Raw genomic sequence first — 20,774 nt, forward strand, 5'->3', positions numbered from 1 at the left:
ACACAACATTTCAGCTGTTGTGCGACCACTTTCCACTAGGGGTAGAACGGTACATGTATTCGTATTGAACCGAAACAGTACGGGCGTCACAGTTTGGTGCATGAATTTACACGGAGAATACACGGTATAAAAATAAATAAAACTTGTGTGCAAATTAATTAATGTAATGCGGAACAAATGTAATGCGGAACTACTGTTAGATACGCGGGTTCTAGGGACACCTAATCTGTAGCCCCGCCTTAGCTCTGAAGCTAGCCGAGCTCCGCCTACATGCAGTTTTTTGTCAGGTCGACGGTCCAGTGAGCGAGTCAGAGATAGCAGCACTAAAGGACGAGTATGGCGAGTGGGGGCGACCCACAAGAGTTAGAGGACCCGCCGGCCTCTTTAAGTTCGGGGAACCAGCCTCCCGTGTCATTCACTCTCGTCTCATGCCCTCCCGCCTGGTGGCGTCCCCGCCTCGAAAACTTCGGTCTTCGGGTTAGTTACAGTAGTACAGGCGAAAGAGTGGTGGATAAGACGAGGACTGTGTGTCGGCGTTGTTCAGCAGTTGTTGGGTATGGGAGTGGAAATACATCTAACATGCTAACGCATATCTGACGCCATCACCCAGATGTACCAATCACTGGAACGAGACAATAAAAAACTGTCCAACTTCTCCTCCCTACAGTGCTTAACCAGCCTTTAGATACAAATAGGGCTTCAAGTATTTGCAGCATGTACTCGAACCTCGTTACAACATGCCATCCCGTCCACATATTTTGTTATTATTCTATGTAATTTGCACTTTCATAAACAAGTATGCTGTATTTTCATTTTTTTATAGCTGATTGTCTTATTTTGTTTACAAGTTACAGATGGAGTCTGGAGATGATGTGGGGTACTTATTGTTTACATCTTACTTTACACACTTCAGGCTGTTGCAGCTAGCTCAGGGTAGAGACTGTATGACACTAGGTGGTACAGCTTGAGACATGCACAATAAAAAAAAAAAAATTTGCCTTCTGCATTTTTGTTTTGCTTTTCCCTCCATTGTACCGAACTCGTACCAAACCGTGATGTATGAACCGAGGTATGAACCGAACTGTGACTTCCGTGTACCGTTCCACCCCTACTTTCCACACACACGCGTTTGCCGTGACAAGATACAGGCAACGCAATTTTCTGTTCACGTTAACGGCGCATGTTAAAATCTGGTGCTAATATAGCACCAGTGCCCGGTATCTACCAGACGGAATAGCAATGCGGATTTCGGTTCCTTATTACGGTGCCACTTAAATGTCTGCGCTGCTCTCTGGTGCTCCGAAACCCTAACTCTATGGCTGTGTTTTTGTAATTCAATAAGACCATCAGAACCACCATCCAGGAGAAAAAAAATGGTAAATGGCTAAATTTATATGCTACTTTTATCCGATGTGCTTTACAATTTGCCACCTATTCACATACACACTCACGGTGGCACAGCGGTGGAAACTGTGGTGAAATCAGATGGCTGATTAATCAATGCATTATAGCCAATGGTAATGATTCTGCTGTACATTAAGATTTGTTGAGTCATAAACATACCACATTGTAAAAATGTCAAACATTGAGCAACTGTAATGTGACATGTGCTGCGGGTATTTTCTTTTTCTACAGGAAATTGGTTAACTGAGGTGTTAAGCATCAAACTCCCCAAAACTGAGCTTGCATGTTAGTTTGTCTTTGCGAGGCTGATAAAGGAGCAACACATTGAAAAACTGTTTGAGCACATGCTGTTTACAATCAGGGATTTTGTTAGAAAAATGTGGAAAAAATGTAAATCCATTTAAACAACAGAGTTAAAAAAAAGCTCCCAACAAAATCCAACCTCATGGTCTTAAATGGGTTGTAGAGGTATTTTTACACAGTATTTGAGTACCTTGCCTCTCCCTTTTCAAGATTATTAACCAGATCCATGTATGTCCCAATTTAATTTAATCTTAAGAGTTCCAGTTTCTTCGTTTTAAAACTTGTGTAAAAAAATGCTTATTGTAAGCTGAGTAACTCAGTGTCCTTTTAAGGCTATGTGACAATTGCACAGCTCCAGTTGTGATTTTATAGCACCACTTGTTGACATTTGAGTTGGAGACCTAGTTCACAAGAGAAAACCTAAAAATTTGCTGAAGTCCCCCAACACTGCCCTGTCAAAAAATCCAGATACACCTTGCTTTAGAGATGCAACAACAAGCCTATTTCAGAGATCTTCAACAGGTTTTAAATATGTCTGAAAATATACATTTACATGAATCCAACATATTATTAGTAAAGATACGTTTTTTTTTAATGTACACAACATTGATGATAGACTTACTGGCCTAGGTAGCTATCCACAGATACAGTTAAAGGTCCAATATGTAATACATTTCCTGTAATAAATCCAAAAATGACCCCAATGCGTCATCAGATATTAAGGAAACATGCTAAGTTGAAATACTTTCTTCTCTGACAACAATGCTAATGCCGGTATTTTCTCCTTTAGAAATTTCAGTTCCGTGATGGAATTTCTGTTTTGGCTTGTGTGTGGTTATCAACTGTCCAGTTTGACAGCCAGATCGGGTTGCCAGATATACCCAGCTCGATTCACTCTCACACACTCACTCTCTCACACACACACACTCACACACACACACACACACACACACACACACACACACACACACACACACACACCTCTTGTCGCATGGTCTTTGTGTTGGGAGGCGGGACTCCTGGCCGTATTACTCAGCGTCCTGTTTTCTCCCTTTCATTCCAAAGCACACAGTTGACAACCTGCAGGTGGAGACAGGCTCAGACATACATGCTGTCGACTTGTCAGTCTCACAAGCGGTTTCAAGGAAGTGGCTGTATGTGTCCGACAACGCACAGAACATCATCACCGGTACAAGCCTACAGCTGTCCGCAGACACAGAGTGCGGAAAGTGTGTCAGAGTTGCGCCAGTGTTTGTGTGTGTGTGTGTCCGCCACCGCGAAGCTCCGACCTGCAGACAGCAGAACAAAGTAGCTGCACCTTCGCCAAAATGAAAACTGAAAAACAGAACTATTTTGGTACAAACATTTACTCGCCACGTGGCAGATAGCCACATAGATATACTTTCTTAATTATATATTATTTAAATTTAATATTTAGTGTTTAATAAATAATTGTTAAATGTAGTACAGAGTCTGTAGAGTCTGCCAGTACGAATTACCTGGGAGAACATACGTGTCACAAACGGCAATTCCACAACTGTACAACAGCGTGAAAGAGACATACTAAAAGGAGATCAAAGACATATTGTGGATATTTAAAATGTCTTCCAGTTCCAGTGTTAAATATCTTTAGAAATACAAGTGTATTGATCTTTGAAAAGGTGTACCTGCATTATTATGCCATTATCATTATATTAGATGAAAATGGTCTCGGAACGCCAATATTATTGTTTATCGCAATAATTTCTGGGACAATTTATCGTCCAGCAAAATTTGTTATCGTGACAGGCCTAATCACAGCTACTAGGGATGGGCATTTTATGTCATTTCAACATTTGTGTACTCACATTGAATTATATAGCTAGAGTACCAGAGTTGGTTACTCGCAAAAACAATTGAGACACAGCCAGTAAAGTGATCCCGACTAGTCCTGGCTAACGCCGCCATGCTTACCCTGCTAACTGCTAATGCAATCGGAGGACCAGGCAAGTGGGCAGCGGCCGTAGCCGACAAGGGTGAGTTATTTTAAGCCAAGAGAGGGGGGCTGTAAATCGGGAAGAGAGGACCTTGAGTTTTGCAGTGTGTTTAGCGATTGTTGCCATAATTCTAAGCCAATAAAGTGTGTATTTCAGTCGGGCGGAAAAGGACGGCAAGGTAGTGGTATTTTTAGCGGTTCCTACTGTAATTCTAAGCCGAGAAAGTGTGTCGTCAGTTGGGTACAGAGCTCCGCGTGAGCACAGGCTTTTATGACTGTCAATATAGCCAGCATCTAACGTTAGCTACTCCGCTGTGAAGTAATGTCTGGCTTTGTGAGACAAGCGTCTAGCAACATTGTTGGATGCTGTGGTCTCAGCCTGGCAACCAACGTGAACTTCGGGTCTGGGCAGGAGGGGGCGGGGGAGATGACTCTCTCCAGTATTTTGAATTTGTACTGCAGTAACCATTTTAAACACTAGCTGTCAGTAGGGCTGGGACGACTAGTCAACGTAATCGATTACGTAAATGCGTTGACACAGATAATTTGCGTCGACGCGTGGAAATCTAAGAACAACATGGCTGCCTCCAGCAACAGCGCAAGTATGGATTCCTCGCAAGTTCAACAACATGTTGAGAAAAAGGCTCGCAACACAGTCTTCTAAAGTGTGGGAATATTTTACCCTTAATGCCAACAACAACGTGGTAGTCTGTAGACTTTGTAAAATGCAGTTGGCATAATCACACTAGCACGACGGTGATGCAAGAACACCTGAAGAGGAGACACCCCGGATCCCTGAGTCAGGATCACAGCAGCAAAAAACTAAGTTTTGCTCACCTTTTTGTCCCTTTCCCTCCCAAGTAGAGTTTAGATTCTCTGCCTGAGTACGAACTCAATATTTCCCGCCACTATCCTCGGGCCGGGCCGGGCCCTTGATCAAGCATTTGTGTTGTTTTTTTTGTCATTACTTTATTAGCCTAATTGGATGGGGAGAAAGCTATGCCTCTCCAGCTTCTCCCATAGCTCTGGGTATATGTCCTGCACTGACTTGAGTGTGAGGTAAACTGTGCTAAAATCGTGTCTCCCCCATCTGTAGCACTGTCTTCGATAATTGCGCAACCAGGCCAGATTGTTTCAGATATCTCACGAGTCCTTTATAACGTCAGTTATAACGGCCCACATATTAAAAATTCAGGTTTAAAAATCGGGCTCGGGCTCATAATTCCAATTAATGGGTCGGGCCGGGCCGGGCTCGGACACAACGTGCACGGGTTCGGGTAGGGTCAGGCTTGATTTTTTTGGGCCCAATCTAAGCTTTAGAAGCAATATTTTGAAATGGGGGCGTTGAGGTGCCCTTTGGGGGCATTTATTTGAAAGCTAGTTTAAACCAAAGATTCACAATAACAACACGTTTACACTTTAAAACTACTTGCAAAAAAACAGTGGTCTGCAACATTAAAACCTGCCAGTTCACGGCACTGCAACTGGACGAGACGGTGGATCATAACTTCTTCTCTTCTGTGAGTTTTGTTTGGCCCTCGCTGCCTTCATGGAAATGGGACGTCAATGGCAATTGCCGCAGGGTGATGCGACGTCCTGTTGTGTTCTCTCCCCCCCAATGTAGCACAAGTAGACTTTATTTCACAGTAACAGTTTTTCGTCAGATCTTTTATAGAACACAACGTTTCCTACTGCACCTGAAGGCAGCTTCATTTCACAGAGAAAGAAAAGAGACAAGCGAGAGACATCCACTGTGCTTTGTTGTTTGGCAAACATTTAGCAGTTTAAAAAATCCTGGTGTGCCAGCGAGCTATACGTCATTTTGACATCACATTGGTGCGCGCAAGCTCGGCTACAGCGACTGTAAAACGGCCTTGAGGCGGTAGTAAATCTGCAATGTAAAATGGAGGACGGGGCACCGCGGCCGAGTAGAGCTGGTACTAGCAGTGGGTAAGCGCCATAAATAGCTTTGGGTTTTGGACTGTTGGTCGCACAAAACATTTGAAAATGTCACAATGGGCTGTGGGAATTATATCAAGCATTTTTCATTTTCTTACATTTTATAGACAAACCGATTAATCAAGAAAATAATCTGCAGATTAATCCATAAAGGAAAATAACTGGTAAATTGCAGCTCTACATTGCTTTATTTCATTTTTAGTTTTAATTATCCTACCACTGTCAGTATTTCAATAAAAACAATTCTGTACCTCGTTTATACAATGTGCAAGCCATGCAATCTACTATATTTCAAACAAATAACAAACATGCCTTCCTTCACAACCTGCAGCCATGTTCGATTTCAATCAATAACAAAATCTCATTTTGACGAAACGTATAACATATAACTGCAGTATAATGCTGTAAAGGGGTAGTTGGTGTAATTTCACAGCACGAAAAAAAAGCAGTAGTGATTTGTCTCTTCATATGTCACAATACCTGCTTCCATTAATAAATACCAGAGTTGCACAAGTATTTGTGGCTTCTTTCCTGCTGTGCTCCAATATCTCATTCTACAACAACCACCGCTCCCAAGGGAGTCAGCGAAACAAGCTTATACTAGGCTACCTTTTAAAGAAATCACTGCATATATACTGCTACTAAAATCATGTTATGAATGGACATAACTTTTCTGCTGTCTTGAGAAGTCACTTCTCACAAATGATGTTGCTTTTTATCACTAAAGGAGAATTGATTATTATAAAGCTGGGTCAGTAGGTCTGCCGTCTGACAAAAGCACTTGCTGGGTTTGATTTAAAGGCCCAGCCGAAATACTGAGTTTTGAATAACAAGCAAACAATTTTCTGCATCTGTATTTCAGCTTTTATTTTATGTAACAGTCAGACACACACACTTGCACACAAATGCAAACAGGGCCCCACACACACAGATTCTGACCTCCTTTTCCACCCCACAGCTGCTGCCAAATTTGAGTCAATTTGAGGGGGGTGGGGGTCGTCTGTCTAGGTACCATCCACCAGAGAATATTTCACTTTGAAAAGCAGCAGTAAATGATCACACACGGGCAACACTAAACCTCTTGAACATGGGCTACTGTCAACTCAGTACTAGTTAATCAAAGTAAAACCCATTTATCCCCCGCTGAGGGTTTTCCATCTATCTGCTGCTTCTGCTCTCCCCACCACACAGAAATATGAAGACTCTGAGCAGCCCTAACCTAATCTGAACCTTGACACAGACATCCTTTGTTTTAACCCTGTGAGTGATCACTGGGAAGAGAGTGACTGTGAGCAAACAGAGGGAGGACTGGACACCAGCTGGTTTTAAGGGTGAACTCAACAACCTCCACATGGGCACAAACACAAAGTGAAGGAAACCAGCTGAACAGGGAAACACTGTCACAAGAGTTTAGCTCTCCCCAAATAAAAAAAGGAAAAATACATTTTCTTAACGGAGCATGCCTCTGCCAAATCTGAACCAGTGGAGGCCGGCCAGAAACAACAACAAAGCAGAGAAGGAGGGATCGAAATGAGTCCAAAAGGTTATGAGAATGAGACAAGGTTGGAGTAAACCTCCAAAGAAGCCATATGACATGTCATCTACAAACAGACAACACTGCTGAATCACGTCTTGTGTTATTAGGCATGACATTTTTAACTCCTCTGTATCCATTCAACACACGCAAACCATCGCAAAGAAACAAAGTAGAGACTACAATTGTGGCTTTGTAGGGCAAAACATTTGACCAAACATAATTTTGTTCAGTTTTTCTTTTGGTTGGGAAAAATAAAGTTGAAGGGGAGCAGTCTGCATTAGGTCTAGAAAGAGGACAAACTAATTACCAGAATTAACTCCAACCAGAACTGCTACAGAGTGGTTCTTGATGAAACACCGGTCCATGTGGTTTTGTGCCTATCCATTTAAAAATGATAACAAGCAAGAATACTAGCTGCTGGAACACAATTTTATTTGGTAATGCTACCATAAATCATTACAATAAACTCCAATTTTGATTTTTAGGAGAATTTATTCTTAACAGTACTGATTTTAAGTGTTATATGGTAACAAAACCCTCCAACAAACTGTTTAATAACAAAAAAACCTTAATACATGGCGATAGAATCAGATATTTCAGAGACTTCTTACAACCTGTGATCCGTTGACCAATCCGCAGTGCTGATAGCTGTCAAAACAAATGCACTGCAGCACCCTGAAGGTGTCTGTCCTAACTCAGTTTATAAGACAACATTCAGTGTTCAGTTTCATAAATAACTCCTGTCTTTGGGGTTTCTACAACCGCTACTCCTTCGTTCAAAACCTTTTGTTTGCGAATTTAATATCAGTAGCTAAGTGTGCAGGTGTGCTGTTTTCAAGCATGCATAATAAGTAAGATATTCCCCTAATATCTGGTAAATTGATTCATTATGGAACCGATCAACCACTAAATAAACCATGTACGCTGCGAAACGATAACGTTTTCTCTGCAATAAAAAAGCAACGCGCCGTATACAAGTAACGTTAGCTCACAATAATGACTCACAGCTAAAATAATTTAGCATTGGAACATCCACTAAATTATAAGTTAATGTTTGTTAACGTTAGTTAGCAGATTAAGAGAAAAATGTGTTATGAATAGAGTCGAGTATTGTTATGGTACAACAGCATTGCAAGGCCAGGGACTATGATATAGCCAGACTGCCTTGTTGCCGTAATGTTGACCGTGGCTAATCTAGTTAGCTGCTAGCTGATGTGCACATCTCGCTAGCGACAACACTGGGTAGCGTAACCGAGCTAACGTTAGCAGCAGCAATCTCAGTGACAGAGGGCGGACAGATAGTAACGTTGCACTGAACAAAACACCCGGCTAACTACCGTTATATCGTTATAAGTATCCCGACCTCAATCATACAACCAAGGGGAGTCATGCTGCCGGGGAATTGAGCCTAGCAAACGGGCTAGTATTTCACTAGCTAACCATTTTGCACCGCAGGACCATGTCAACCAGCGCTGTGAATCGGACACGGCTGCCGAGAACACAGGCGAGCAAGGCGGGCTGCGCTCCGCCTATTAGCGCTGGAAACCGGGCTACTCCGCGAATACATCCTGGGTTATACCTCGTTGTTCGCAGCAGCACCTGGAATATTCCGATATTTCAATTAAAAAAGATTAGCTTATTTGTGCATTATCTTACCTGTTACGGTGAATTGTGCTCAATCGTGTCCTCCTCTGCAGCTCTCTTCCCCCTCCTAGCTCCAAAATGGCGCCAATATGTGTAGATTCAGTGCCCATGGGTACAAACCATCAATGGGCATGTAGCGCCACCTATAGAGCGAATGCATGTAGGCCTTCAAGTGGTACCCGTATTAACCTTTACTTAATGTAAATTACTACAAATTCATATATTTTTAAGATTTAATATTATTGAAAATCCAAACAGACGTTTTAATTAGGACAATATCTATAGTGTATTAGACAGTTTTCCCTGTAAAGATTATTCTGACTAGCCTAGAAATCTAGACGCACCCTAGCGGCAGCAAATAGTTGAAAAACAGGCTATTATTGAGAATGGACAATTTGATTTTGAGGGAGAATAACATTGTTTTGTTTTTTCACAGCATGTAGAGCGGGGTTTGTTTACCCAATGCTGCTCAGTGGTTAATAGTAATTGTATTTTGATATATTAAAAAAATAAAAAAATAAATAGTTCCTTTGAAACACTGAAACAGGCATAGCGTGCAGAGGATATGCTAAACAGCACATCATGCATCACAGAGTGCCATTTTGACAGTTTACTGCCTTGTTCGGTTATTGCTCTAAAATTGAAACCTCAGTATTCCGACAGCACTTGGACGCACCAACAGTGTTTGAAATGAGGTATTTTTTTGTGCGAAAATGATCTAATAAATTATACAGGGTCGCAAAAAACATGCTCTTATTAGGGTGACATTCAGGTCTCTTCCGAGTAAACCCTATTTACGATCCATTTAGCTGCTTGTCAATAGTGCTATTCATATCCTAAAGATGCTGTCTATTAAAGAGTATTTTATCAAGTCAGTGTGCCTCTTTTCATACAGCGTTTTCTCAGATGCTCTGAGCCTTTCATTTTTCCCTTTCCTTACCCTGCTAAACTACTCATTTAAATGACACTTTCCCATTCAAGAACATCTGTGCCTCTTGTAAACCATTTATTTTGGTTACACTTGTCATTAATGGAGCTAATTGCTGATTTCCTTGATTCTTCTGAGAAATCGACATGATTTTAAGCCACCATAAAGAACTTGCCATACTGGTTTACAGAACATCAATCAACTTGCTTCTGCGTCTCTGGCCAATATGAGCTAGAGGGGGACCTCCAATATAATGTTTCAGATTTGCACCCCTCAAATAGGCTACGCACTATAGGCTACTGCAGAAAATTAGAAATACATTGATAGTCAATCAGAGAGTAATAAGTGTGAATGGTTATCTTGAAAGCATAAAAGTTGTTTGAGGTACACGCCTACAGATTAGTGGGAACATTGCCTCTGTTTTCAGCAGTAGGCTAAACCTTTGCTGCTGAAAGAGAGTTTAACTAGGCTAAATAATAGTGGATTTATATTTTCAGGCTGAAAAAAAATACATTTCATCTAAATAACACAGACCTTAACCGTGAACATAATCCCATTGCTTGAAATTAATTACGCCTAGCTACATTTGGCTATTTGATCATTTAAGACTAATTAACATGCATTATTTAAGATGAACCACAGAATGTAGAACTATGTTGGTTGATTGTTTTCTAACACAACAGACACAACATTTTTTTAAACCTCGCTGAAGAATCCTAAATATTTCTGAATATGGCCGCCCGATTGGAGGATGTAGGCTACTGGCCTGTTCTCAATCAACCAATTAGTGCTGCAAGAAAGCAAATGTTTAAATCAGAGCAGGAAGAACTTGGACTGGTTTCATGGCTCCAGGATGGAGGGGTTCCTGTCCACGCTTCCACCGTACAATGTCTGCGCTAACCCGATGTGGGCTCCCGCAGCTCAGGACATCAGATGGGGAAAGATAGAGGGCCGCTTCATGACCCCCCAGGGCCTCAACTACCTGGAGCTCTGCAAGGCCATCCTGTCCCAGGTCAACCCCAGTTTACCCCCTCGACTCAAGAATGCAAACACCAAAGAGTGCGGCGTGCAAGTAAACGCCAAAGTGGATAAAATCGTGCAGTGCTCGCTGGGTCCCAAAACACTGTTCTGCTTGGAGGGCGATCATGCCGTGTACTCAAAGTTCCCCAAGAACCCGGAGGTGTTCAAACCGGAAGGGAAGGCGCTCTACAACACGCCAACAATGAGCAACATGCGTTTCCTGAGGCCCGTTTCCATCTACTCGCCGGTGTTTGACCGCAGGATCTTCAAGAAGAAACTTGGTGATGACGATGGAAGTGAAGGAGAAGCTGAAGCCGCCGAACAAGCCGAGTCTGACAAGGATGATGAGACGGATCACAGTGGCGAGGACACCGTGAAGGACTTCAAGACAACTTTCCGCAGGTCTTCAAAGGGGTCCAGCTTTCAGGTGGGTTTCTCAGGAACCCCTGAAGAGAGCGACTCTCGTTGGATTCACATCCACATCCACGTATTGCCACTGTGATAACTAAACACATTTTTCAATTAGGAACACTAAGGTCCCTAGCAAGTCCCTCTTTTCTACACTGAGGCCTATAAAGGCTGTGTTGTAATTTGATTAAATACATTAACTCAGATCATTAGGTTTGATATAGGAAACCTTCAAGATCAGGTAACAAAGACCCACATTTAGGCTCTTATGTTGGTTCATTTTGTGCCTAGGTGGTGCATGTTTTCAAACACATTTTCAATTTAATTAGCACAAGGTAGGGCTTTTATAGCACCTTTTCAAGTCAATTCGACATGTTTTAAATAAGCTATAAGAAGACAAAAGAAACAAGCCAGTGCAAAATGATGCATATAAATACGGTTTAAGAAAGTTAAAATAAAATGGCTCAAAATAATCTGAAATTGAAATACACTTAATACATGGAATAATAAAAATTGCAGTGCAAGAAATGAATGGATAGATTTTTATAAAAGGTAGTGTCACAGACCAGTGTATACATGGTAAGCCTGGAGTTTTGAGGCCCATTTGGTGAGCCAGCCTTGGTTCTGACTCTGAAAGTTTGGGACTTTCATTCATTATGCCATAAAATCAGACCTGCCTTCATCACAACATAATTGTATCTCTGAAATGTGTCTGTATTCTAGTTCCTGGAGCAGAGGTATGGCTTTTTCCACTGCAAAAAGTGCAACATCCGGTGGGAGAGTGCTTATGTGTGGTGCATCTCTGGAACCAGTAAGGTAAGTGGTTGTTTACTGCAAGCTATGGTTCAGTGTGCCCTGATTTAGGTTTGTCAAATTCTGCATTCATAATTCGGATTAAATTATTTATCTTGTCAGGTGTACTACAAGCAGCTCTGCAGGAAGTGTCAAGTGGGGTTTAACCCCTACAGAGTGGAATCCATCCTCTGCAAGGTACATCTACTTAAGGAGTAAATTGGGAATCAAGTCTCTAAATTTTTTCCAATTTCTTAAAACTGGAGCAACCTTCAACAGAAGTCAGAAACATCCTGACTGCTTGCTCTTCTTTCATTCTTCTTCTCTCAGGGCTGCTCTCAGACTTGCTGCAGCTGTGAGAAGAAGCAGAGGCACATTAACATGAAGAGGCCTCACCGCCAGGACCTGTGTTGTCGATGCAAGGGCATGAGGTTGTCCTGTGACGCCACATACAGCTTCAAATACATTGTCTGAGCTGCCCCATGCTCTATTCCTGAGCAGACATCTAGTACCTGTACATGTCACAAATGGATGTTGTCTCCAGTAATGGACTTTAGATTTAGAAGATTAATATATTCTCCTACCAGAGAGTAGATGAATCTCTGTCTTGGTTTGTTTCTTGGAAGCAACTTCTCAAAAAGTCTGTTTCCCTTTTATTAATCCTGGAGCTGAACTGAAACATGAAAACTGTTTTTTTGTACGAAGAAACTGTTTATGCAATAAACATACTGCATATCAAAAGTTGAAGTTCTTGTAGATATTGAATTTGCACTCAATTAATTTAAAACCTTGATCTTTATAACTTGGCACAATCATTTAGAGCTGTTTGGTTTGACTAATGCTGCTTGAATGCACGTGACTTTCAGCAAAATATCCTAATAAACTAAATGAATGCTAAATGGTCTTTACACAGAATTAACAGATTAAGTTCTGTAGTGTCAAAAAGCCAGAGGTGGTCCTAAATTTCAAATGTACAGAATGTTAAAATGTATAGTATGTTAAAATGCATATGCAATCGAAAAATGTTAAACATTTGTGATGTGAGATTTTAAGTGAAAGCACAAGAAATAATTTGATATGTCCTTTACTTTGACACTGACTTGTACAGAGCATCAACTCAAAACAACTTCACAAAGGCTGTAAAAGTATTTACAAAGTGAAAAAAAAAAAACTAGTCTTCATCTAAAAAGCTTTAAAAATGTGCAATTTCTTGTTTGGCATGCACACACATGTTCTCCCACACACAGGAAAGAAAAAACATACCCGCATGAGCTTAAAGCTCCCTTTTGTACCTCATACAAACATCTTTCAGATAAAATATGATTTGTTAATAAATATTTCAAACACCTCATACAGTACACAGAAGATGCATGCATGGCAGTTTGATTTGAGAGAACAAACAATATAAAACCTAAGTCAAATGAGTGATTTATAGCTGATCAGATATAAATAGGAAAAAGACATTTGTACAGCAAATAGAGGGGGGGGAAGGGCTAATGACAGGAAGTGTTGGACTTCAGTAGTAGCACAGGTTTTGTTTTGAATGTCAATGAGCTGAATGTCAGCATATCCCTTACGTGTAAGGTAACTACAAACCACACACAAACATATGCTACAATGGTTGTGTGCCCATAACTATTAAGAGTATACAGATAGAAAGACAACATGTTTGAGTGTGTACATCCGCTTGGCATGTGAACACATAAGGTCAACGTGTTACAGTGTAGGACAGTGAGAAATATACAGTGTGTGTACGCTCACTAATGATGCTACAACTTGCCACAGAGCAGTGCACAGATAATGGCATGATTAGTCTACCAATGTTTACAACAGTAGTCAGGAGACAAGCTGGTTCACTGATACAGAATATAAACGGAGCAAGGGCAGCATGAGTCAATCAGTCTTTCAGTCAGTCTGGAGAGGTCAGACTTTTAGGGAGCAAAAGGGACACTAGTACAGTAGAAAGCATTCAACTGCGTCATGCACTGCACTATTTCCTTTAAAGGAGGTCTCAAAACAGTAGACGCAACAGGAGAGCAAAGTAAATCCAGCTTTTGGCTTGTCCTCAGAGAAAGTAACAGCCTCTTCTCTCACAGTAACAGAACAAACAGTAACCTCCTTTCTGTAACAACTTTTTAAAAACTTATACCAAAACTCCATTTAGTGCAATAGCGAAAACTCTACCAGTGATGTTACATAGTGTCACAGGTAGTTTCCTCACTGTCTCTCTAATGATACTACCAGCAAACTACGTCCTTCTTGAAGGAGGCAGCAACAGTCAATCAAGTTCAATCAGGTCTTGAGTTCCTCTGGGAAGCAACTTAGAAATCCAAGCTAAGTGACTTCACAGGTCCTCAGGTGCAGAATAGATTTAGTGCTGAATGATGACCATCGAGCAGGATTTAAACTAGGAGCACATCAATTCACAACATGTAGCCGTAAAACGAAGTTAGCCCTCGGATAAAATCACATCAGGTCGTCTTTATCAGTTGGCAGCAGGCAGCAGTCTGTAGTGGGTTCCGTGATACATCCCACCATGTCTGGGACATGATTCAATGTTCTTAAAGTGTAACATCTGCATGTATCTCTGGGGTGTAATCTTCTCCTGTTTAGATACAAAGATCTGAGGGTTGCTCAGGAACAGTTGGATTCAGGCATTTGGATTCATAGAAGTCTAAGCTCTTTAGGTCCTCTGGCACGGTAAGTTTACGTCTCAGGTCTGGACGTCTGACGGTTCAGCATTCAGGAGCCCCCCTGCTTTCAATAGGGGCAGGGCGGCGTGCCCCACCTTCCCAAGGTAGCGTGATACGGGTGTAGCAGCTCCACCGAGGGAGCAACAACAACCCCATGCTGCAGCCTCTCCTGGGCCAGTGGGACAGGGAGGGGGAGGTGGGGGAGGGAGAAGGGAGGAAGATGGAGAAGGCTCATGGGTTAACACTGTGTCATGGTCTGGATGTACAATTGGAGATGGGCTTGAGTGTTTGAATGGAGAGGAGGGGAAATGAGGGAGATGTGAACCCCGAGGGGGAATGGGATACGCGTTTGTGTCAGAGTGTGTAAGCAAGGTAGGTTCTGAGGCTACAGTCGGGAGCATGTTAGATGTACAAGATATGTGTTTGCTGCTGTGTATATGTAACAGTGGGGAACTGTGTGATGAATGTCCTCTGAAAGGATAATAAAGGTTAGTGTTCTCATGGAGATAACTCCTCCTTGGCTCTTGTGTGTGCGGCAGTGTGAAATCTGGCTGGCCGGGTGTGTTTGAGCAGCTATGCGATGAGAAGAGGTCAGGGGGTTTGGGGAAATCAAATAAAGAGGTATCAGAGTCTACAGTGGATGTGGATGAGGAGAGCAGAGAAAGATTTGGGTCATGGTCTAAATATGGTTCTGGTGTTGGGCAGGGCGGTAGGCAGGTAACTGTCTGGAGCTGTGCAGCCGGGGCAGCAGATAGACAGGAGGAGGCAGGGGCCAGGTATGTGGCTGCTGGGCCTCCTCTGTGAGAGCAGGCTGAGATGAGAATGGATGTGGAGATGGCTTTGGAAGGGTCAATGGTTGCAGTGATGGGGGAGGTAAGGGTGGGGAAGGAGGGGGTGGGGGGCTCCTGAGCTCCTGTCAGAGGCTGGTCCCGGACGCGCTGGAGTCGGGGAGGTAGGTTGTGACGACCCGGTAACCCTGGGCGCGGCGGATCATATCGCGGATCTCCCCATTGAGCTCCAGCAGCTTGGAGCAGATCAGGCTGAGGTCCTGGCGAGAACCAACCAGGGCAATGGTACCCGTCTGGCCCAGTGTCTGGTGGCGAAAGTAGACATTGAGCAGTGTCTGGACCTCGCTCTCTGAGCTGCCACCAAACACGCCATTGGGCCACTGCCTCCTGAAAACGAGATAAAAAAGAAGGTGGTCAGTATGATAGCTATATAAAGCAAGTGTTTATTTTAACCAACACTTTAAAGGTATAGTAAGTGATGTTAATCCAATACACTTTTTGTCAAAATCAGTGAATATCTCCTCACGGTCACCTAGCTCTCTGTTTTCTGTGTGTGTAAAAAAAAACAAAAAAAAACTGGTCAGCCGAGGCTGTGTAAATGGAAAACAAACAGAAAGGAGTGCAAGAGCCTCAAAACACTGTTCCAGCCAATCAGCAACAGGCAGCAACAGTTGATGGTAGGGGCGGGAGGGGGGGAGGCAGCATTTGAATGTGCTGGCCAGTAGTTCTCTGTCTGTGAATCTGGAGGGCGGAGCTTATGAAGGGGGGGGGGGTTGTATTTGTTTGGCAGTTGAGTTCAAATATCAACAATCTTTGCGCAGAATCACTTACTGCACCTTTAACACATAATGTATCCAATAGTTTCTTTCTACTGAATATGTGGGAGGGATTTGCCTGCAGAATCACTACTACTGAAAACACAGTACTGGCTTCAATACAGTTTTCACTATATTTCTTTTGGGGCATTTTAGGCCTTTAATTTCACAGGACAGATGAAGACATGAAAGGAGAGAGAGAGGGGGAATGACATGCAGCAAAGGGCCGCAGGTTGGAGTTGAACCCGGGGCCGCTGCGTCGAGGAGTAAACCTTTATATATGTGCGACTGCTCTACCAACTGAGCAAACCCAGCCACACAAGTTTCCACTATATTTCTAACATTTTTTTGAGACTCTCTCTTTCTTACTCCAAGTAATTGTGATATTGGGACATAAACATACCCATATTTAAGTATATAAGCACAAACTACTGGATGTCGATATCATCTAGCAACCATCATCTAGTGTAGGAGTTTGGACAGAATTGTTACCCACCTGCACTCCTGGATGTAGCGCACAGCTTTGGTGAACTCGTGGTTCTTAAGGCACTCCAATATGGCCTGCACAGCTGCCTCTGAGGTGGAGAAGCTGGGCACAACCATGGCTGCCACCTGGGTGGCGTGTGCGTGAGTGTGAGCCAAGTGTTTGTGTTCCAGGTCGCTGGCTACAGATGCCTCTGCTGCTTGCAGGCTGGTCTTCAGATCACTGAGCTCTCGAGACATGTTCAGCAACTACGAAGTGGGAGGGAAACAGATAGTGGTTGAGTGTGTGTGTGTGTGTGTATGTGAGCTTTTAAGTCATCACAGAAGGAACCTTTACATATTTTGATTTAAGATTCAAGATTCACTTTAGGAGCCAGCAAAAAAATAGATTTATTTAAAAATGTTATGTGTTCATTTTTTGGAAGAACAAACTATCTCATAATGTAGCCAGGTGGAACTGACATCAGGGTCAGTCGGTCTTGCCAGCCATTAAGGAAATTTAAAACTTTGGTCGTAGGAGATCCCAGAGTCTGGGAGGCGTCTTACCTTGATGTAACTGTGGGTGCTAATGGACCGCCTTTACGAGGTACATGCATGTTTACATTTGTACATTATGTAACCTGTATTCTGTAAATCTAATGTTGCATGTCTGTATGTGTGTTGTAAAGCTCCATGAGCGTTTGCGTATGACAGTAGCTGGGGAAATCCAACCAGGATTCTGCTGTATAGCTGGTACGTTTTGAGTATTTTTTGTTTGTTTCTGTTTGTCTGAGTCACTGCCTTTTTGTGCTATGATTGGGCTCACCTCAGGCACAGAGCTGATGGCATGAACTTGACCAATGAGTGAGCAGTAGGACTGGAACAGTAGGAGAAGCTGGAAATGCAGCTTGTAGAGCCTCTGACAAAGCTCCAGTTGCTAGAAGACATTAAAAAAGAAACAGGCTCTGATTCATCAGTAGCACAAAACACACAGACACAATAACACAGTCAAACGCCACATATATACACACATGCAAATGAATACAAACACACAAAAACATGACTAGCTGATTGTCTTGTGCAAAGTAAATTAAGCAGTTTAATTAAGAGGCAGTGGAGTGAGAAAACTCGTAAGAGAACTTACTGCAAGAGACTCCATTTGCTAGACAGCGAGAGAGCATGTTAGGGCGTCAGAGTGAGGTGAGAGGAAGACAAAGCGTCAATCAAACACATGCACAGCACAGTTTAAACCATGACTATTCAAAGTCAAGCTATCAACAATTGGTCAACAGTGTATAGTATCCAGCAACTTCTTTTAGTGATTGGTGGCTGGGGTGAAAAGTCAAAAGGAGAAACTAGATAACACCCAGCAAACATGCGAAGAAAGCAGACATTTCAGTGTGACAAAATCACAAAGGAGCAAAGAGGAAAAGAGAAACAGAAATACAAAGCCCAGATGCAGAAGTGACTCACATGTTGATCGTGTTTGCCTCTAGATATCTGCATGTTGCAGTAAATAACTTGTAAACGAGTTGCCTGTACCTTCTCCTCTGAGTCTCCAGGCTGGCAGGTAACCACACTGTCACCGGGGCACCTGGGAAATGTGTCCTTACAGTTCCTTAGCCACTGAAGGAAAAACGTAAGGCGACAAGAGTAGGAAGAGAGGGTGGAAAGGAGGAGGGATGGTGAATATTTTGTTAGTTCGTCAAACATTTACATGAAAAAAATGGATTTATCAATAAAATAGTAGAGGTTAAGTTACCGATACAGCTGCGTCTTCTCTGGTGTTGTAGGTGTCCAGGTACTCCTGCAGCTCCAGCGCACTGAACTTCATCTTTTCAAGGAGACCATATGACATGATCTGGAAAGACCAACACGAAGAAAGGAGGTGAAAAATGTGTTTCATTTCATTTCATTTATTATTTATCTCGAAAAATCAACAATGTTGCAAAAGAAAACAAAACCAAAAAAAATTAAAACCACAACAATCAGAATTTAACAAAAAAATAAAAAAAAGTTTTAGCTCGAGAAGGAGCAAGGCGGAAGCAAATAGCTTATTTGGTCCTGCCCCTATTTCACAAAATCCTATTATTACAAAGCAAATAGATATGCAAATACAGCATACAATTTTTCAGGTCTTACAATAACTTACAACAATATACAACAATACCTTTACATTACAATTCCATTCCTTCGTTTCGGTCTATTCTTTTCTGTATTGGTCAAGTATTGATTTCTTTAATCTATTTTTGAACTGAATGATATTATGGCTCTGTGTGATGTCATTGTTCAGTCCATTCCATAAGGTCAAACCACAAACTGAAACACACATGCTTTTCGCACAAGAGGTTGCTTGAACATACATTGTCCTCTTAGATGATAACCCCCGTCTCTTTCATTAAACATTGCGCGTATGTTACATGGTAAATTATTTTCTTTCACTTTAAACATAAATTGTGCAGTTTTTAATGTAACAATGTCCATAAATTTCAGCAAATGTGAATTCAAAAACTGATGATTAGTGTGCTCATAATACCCAGTGTGATTTATTATCCCAATTGCTCTTATTTGCAATGTGCAAATATTATGTAAGTTGCTTTTGTAGGTATTTCCCCAAACTTCCACACAATATAACATATATGGTAAAATAAGTGTGCAGTATCTGTACTGCACACTTATTTTGTATGTATGTAATGTATTTTGGTTCAATATGTATCTAGTTTTGCTCAATATACCAATACTCCTGGCCATCTTCGTGCAGATATTTAATGTGTGGCTTCCAGCACAGTTTGTGGTCAAGTACAACAACCAGAAATTTACTTTCATAGATTCTTTCAATTATTTCATTTTCAATTACTATTTTAACATCTGTATTTATAGTACGATTTCCAAAATATCATGAATTTAGTGTTGTTCAAGTTTAAAGATAACTTATTTGAATCAAACCAAAGTTTTAATATATTAATTTCATTTGTGACAATTTTCAGCAAGTTATCCCCACAACAAAAAATATTTGTGTCATCTACAAAAACAGTAAATTTTAGTACATCTGATACTTTTAGGTACAGGATAAACAGTTTCGGGCCTACAACTGACCCCTGTGGAACGCCACAGGAAATACTAAGGCTCTCTGACCGGTGATTACCCATTTGAACAAACTGACTCCTATTTTCAATATAGTTTTTTATCCAGTTATAGGCCACACCTCTGATGCCATACCTTTCTATTTTTTTTAACAGGATTTCATGATCAACAGTATCAAAAGCTTTTTTTAAATCAATGAATATCCCCACTGCATAGTTTTTATTATCAATACAATTTGTTAATCTTTCTACTAACTCAATTAGTGCCATAGACGTTGATCTATCGTATCTGAATCCATACTGACTGTCCATTAGTAAATTGTTTTTATCAATGAAATTATCTAGCCTTTTGACAAATAGTTTTTCGAGTAATATTCAATGCATTAGACTTGCCTGACTAATTTAACGTTTGGTTACAAGGTAACCTTGGTTCTCTGAGCGAAGAGACTATCTCTCCAGGGCAAGGCCGCTCGGATACCGTTTCAATCAATGTAAATCAGTGAACCCCTGCACACCCGGGCCTTTTATGCCCAAGCATGGGCCACGTAGTGGTGTGTCTTAAAGTGATATCCACGTCAACTGCCCCAGTGGGTCAGTCCCCTGTACATATGGAATATTTAACTCTGTGGAGAGATAGTCTCGATATGATAGAGAATACAAATTCCATTTCCCACTGTTTACAGACTACCATGCGCTGATCCAACCACCATGCTGAAATCAACGGCAAGTCTATTCTATCTGCCAGCATTACTCACCGTGTCGGCATCGATGTAGATTGTAGGACAATCTGAGCATGTGGTTAGCATCTGTGAGGACCTGAGGAACTTTGATCCGATGCCCCTCAAGCCCTCTCCAAGGTAAGTGGAAACATCAGTTGTCAGGATGCAGAATTTACCCTGGATGTTCTGGGGAAGAAAGAAAGTTTAAGAAATGATTGTACTTTTGCTCATACTGCACATGCAT

At 41.8% G+C, this 20,774-nt stretch overlaps 3 protein-coding genes across 12 annotated transcripts in view; 1 reads left to right on the forward strand and 2 right to left on the reverse strand.

The window, feature by feature from the left end:
• pds5b (PDS5 cohesin associated factor B) overlaps positions 1 to 8,993 on the reverse strand; it is a 38,695-nt gene extending 29,702 nt beyond the window's left edge. For both annotated transcript variants that reach the window (XM_031280571.2, XM_031280570.2), the window contains exon 1: positions 8,835 to 8,993. The gene's annotated coding sequence lies outside the window, so the exon portion shown is untranslated. The remainder of the gene's footprint in view (positions 1 to 8,834) is intronic.
• Positions 8,994 to 10,559: 1,566 nt separating this feature from the next.
• On the forward strand, positions 10,560 to 12,717 carry zar1l (zygote arrest 1-like). Of its 2 annotated transcripts, none has more exons than XM_035990965.1 (4): positions 10,560 to 11,197; positions 11,902 to 11,994; positions 12,094 to 12,193; positions 12,301 to 12,393. In XM_035990965.1, exons 1-3 carry the CDS (start codon positions 10,604 to 10,606, stop codon positions 12,187 to 12,189), a joined length of 783 nt encoding a protein of 260 aa, XP_035846858.1. In that variant the 5' UTR covers positions 10,560 to 10,603; the 3' UTR covers positions 12,190 to 12,193; positions 12,301 to 12,393. The 2 variants fall into 2 exon arrangements, with proteins under 2 accessions (XP_035846858.1, XP_031136444.1); XM_031280584.2 differs by having other exon boundaries at positions 10,604 to 11,197; positions 12,094 to 12,168; positions 12,301 to 12,717.
• Positions 12,718 to 13,038: 321 nt separating this feature from the next.
• fryb (furry homolog b (Drosophila)) overlaps positions 13,039 to 20,774 on the reverse strand; it is a 76,850-nt gene continuing 69,114 nt past the window's right edge. For 6 of the 8 annotated variants that reach the window (XM_031280568.2, XM_035990964.1, XM_031280565.2 and 3 more), the window contains exons 61-67: positions 20,567 to 20,716; positions 18,491 to 18,589; positions 18,271 to 18,354; positions 17,873 to 17,890; positions 17,555 to 17,665; positions 16,763 to 16,998; positions 13,039 to 15,838 (exon numbers count right to left, since the gene is read on the reverse strand). In XM_031280568.2, coding sequence (XP_031136428.1) covers positions 15,580 to 15,838; positions 16,763 to 16,998; positions 17,555 to 17,665; positions 17,873 to 17,890; positions 18,271 to 18,354; positions 18,491 to 18,589; positions 20,567 to 20,716 — 957 coding nt within the window. In that variant the 3' untranslated portion in view covers positions 13,039 to 15,579. The remainder of the gene's footprint in view (positions 15,839 to 16,762; positions 16,999 to 17,554; positions 17,666 to 17,872; positions 17,891 to 18,270; positions 18,355 to 18,490; positions 18,590 to 20,566; positions 20,717 to 20,774) is intronic. The other 2 variants (XM_031280569.2, XM_031280563.1) reach the window with 2 other exon arrangements.

This window comes from Sander lucioperca, chromosome 13 (assembly GCF_008315115.2).
Source record: "Sander lucioperca isolate FBNREF2018 chromosome 13, SLUC_FBN_1.2, whole genome shotgun sequence".
NCBI lineage: Eukaryota > Metazoa > Chordata > Actinopteri > Perciformes > Percidae > Sander > Sander lucioperca.

Coding starts and splice junctions, on each gene's coding strand:
- zar1l (XM_031280584.2), top strand. CDS start 10,604: ATGGAGGGGTTCCTGTCCACGCTTCCACCGTACAATGTCTGCGCTAAC. Junction 11,198..11,901: donor CAAAGGGGTCCAGCTTTCAG/GTGGGTTTCTCA, acceptor TCTGTATTCTAG/TTCCTGGAGCAGAGGTATGG. Junction 11,995..12,093: donor GCATCTCTGGAACCAGTAAG/GTAAGTGGTTGT, acceptor TTATCTTGTCAG/GTGTACTACAAGCAGCTCTG.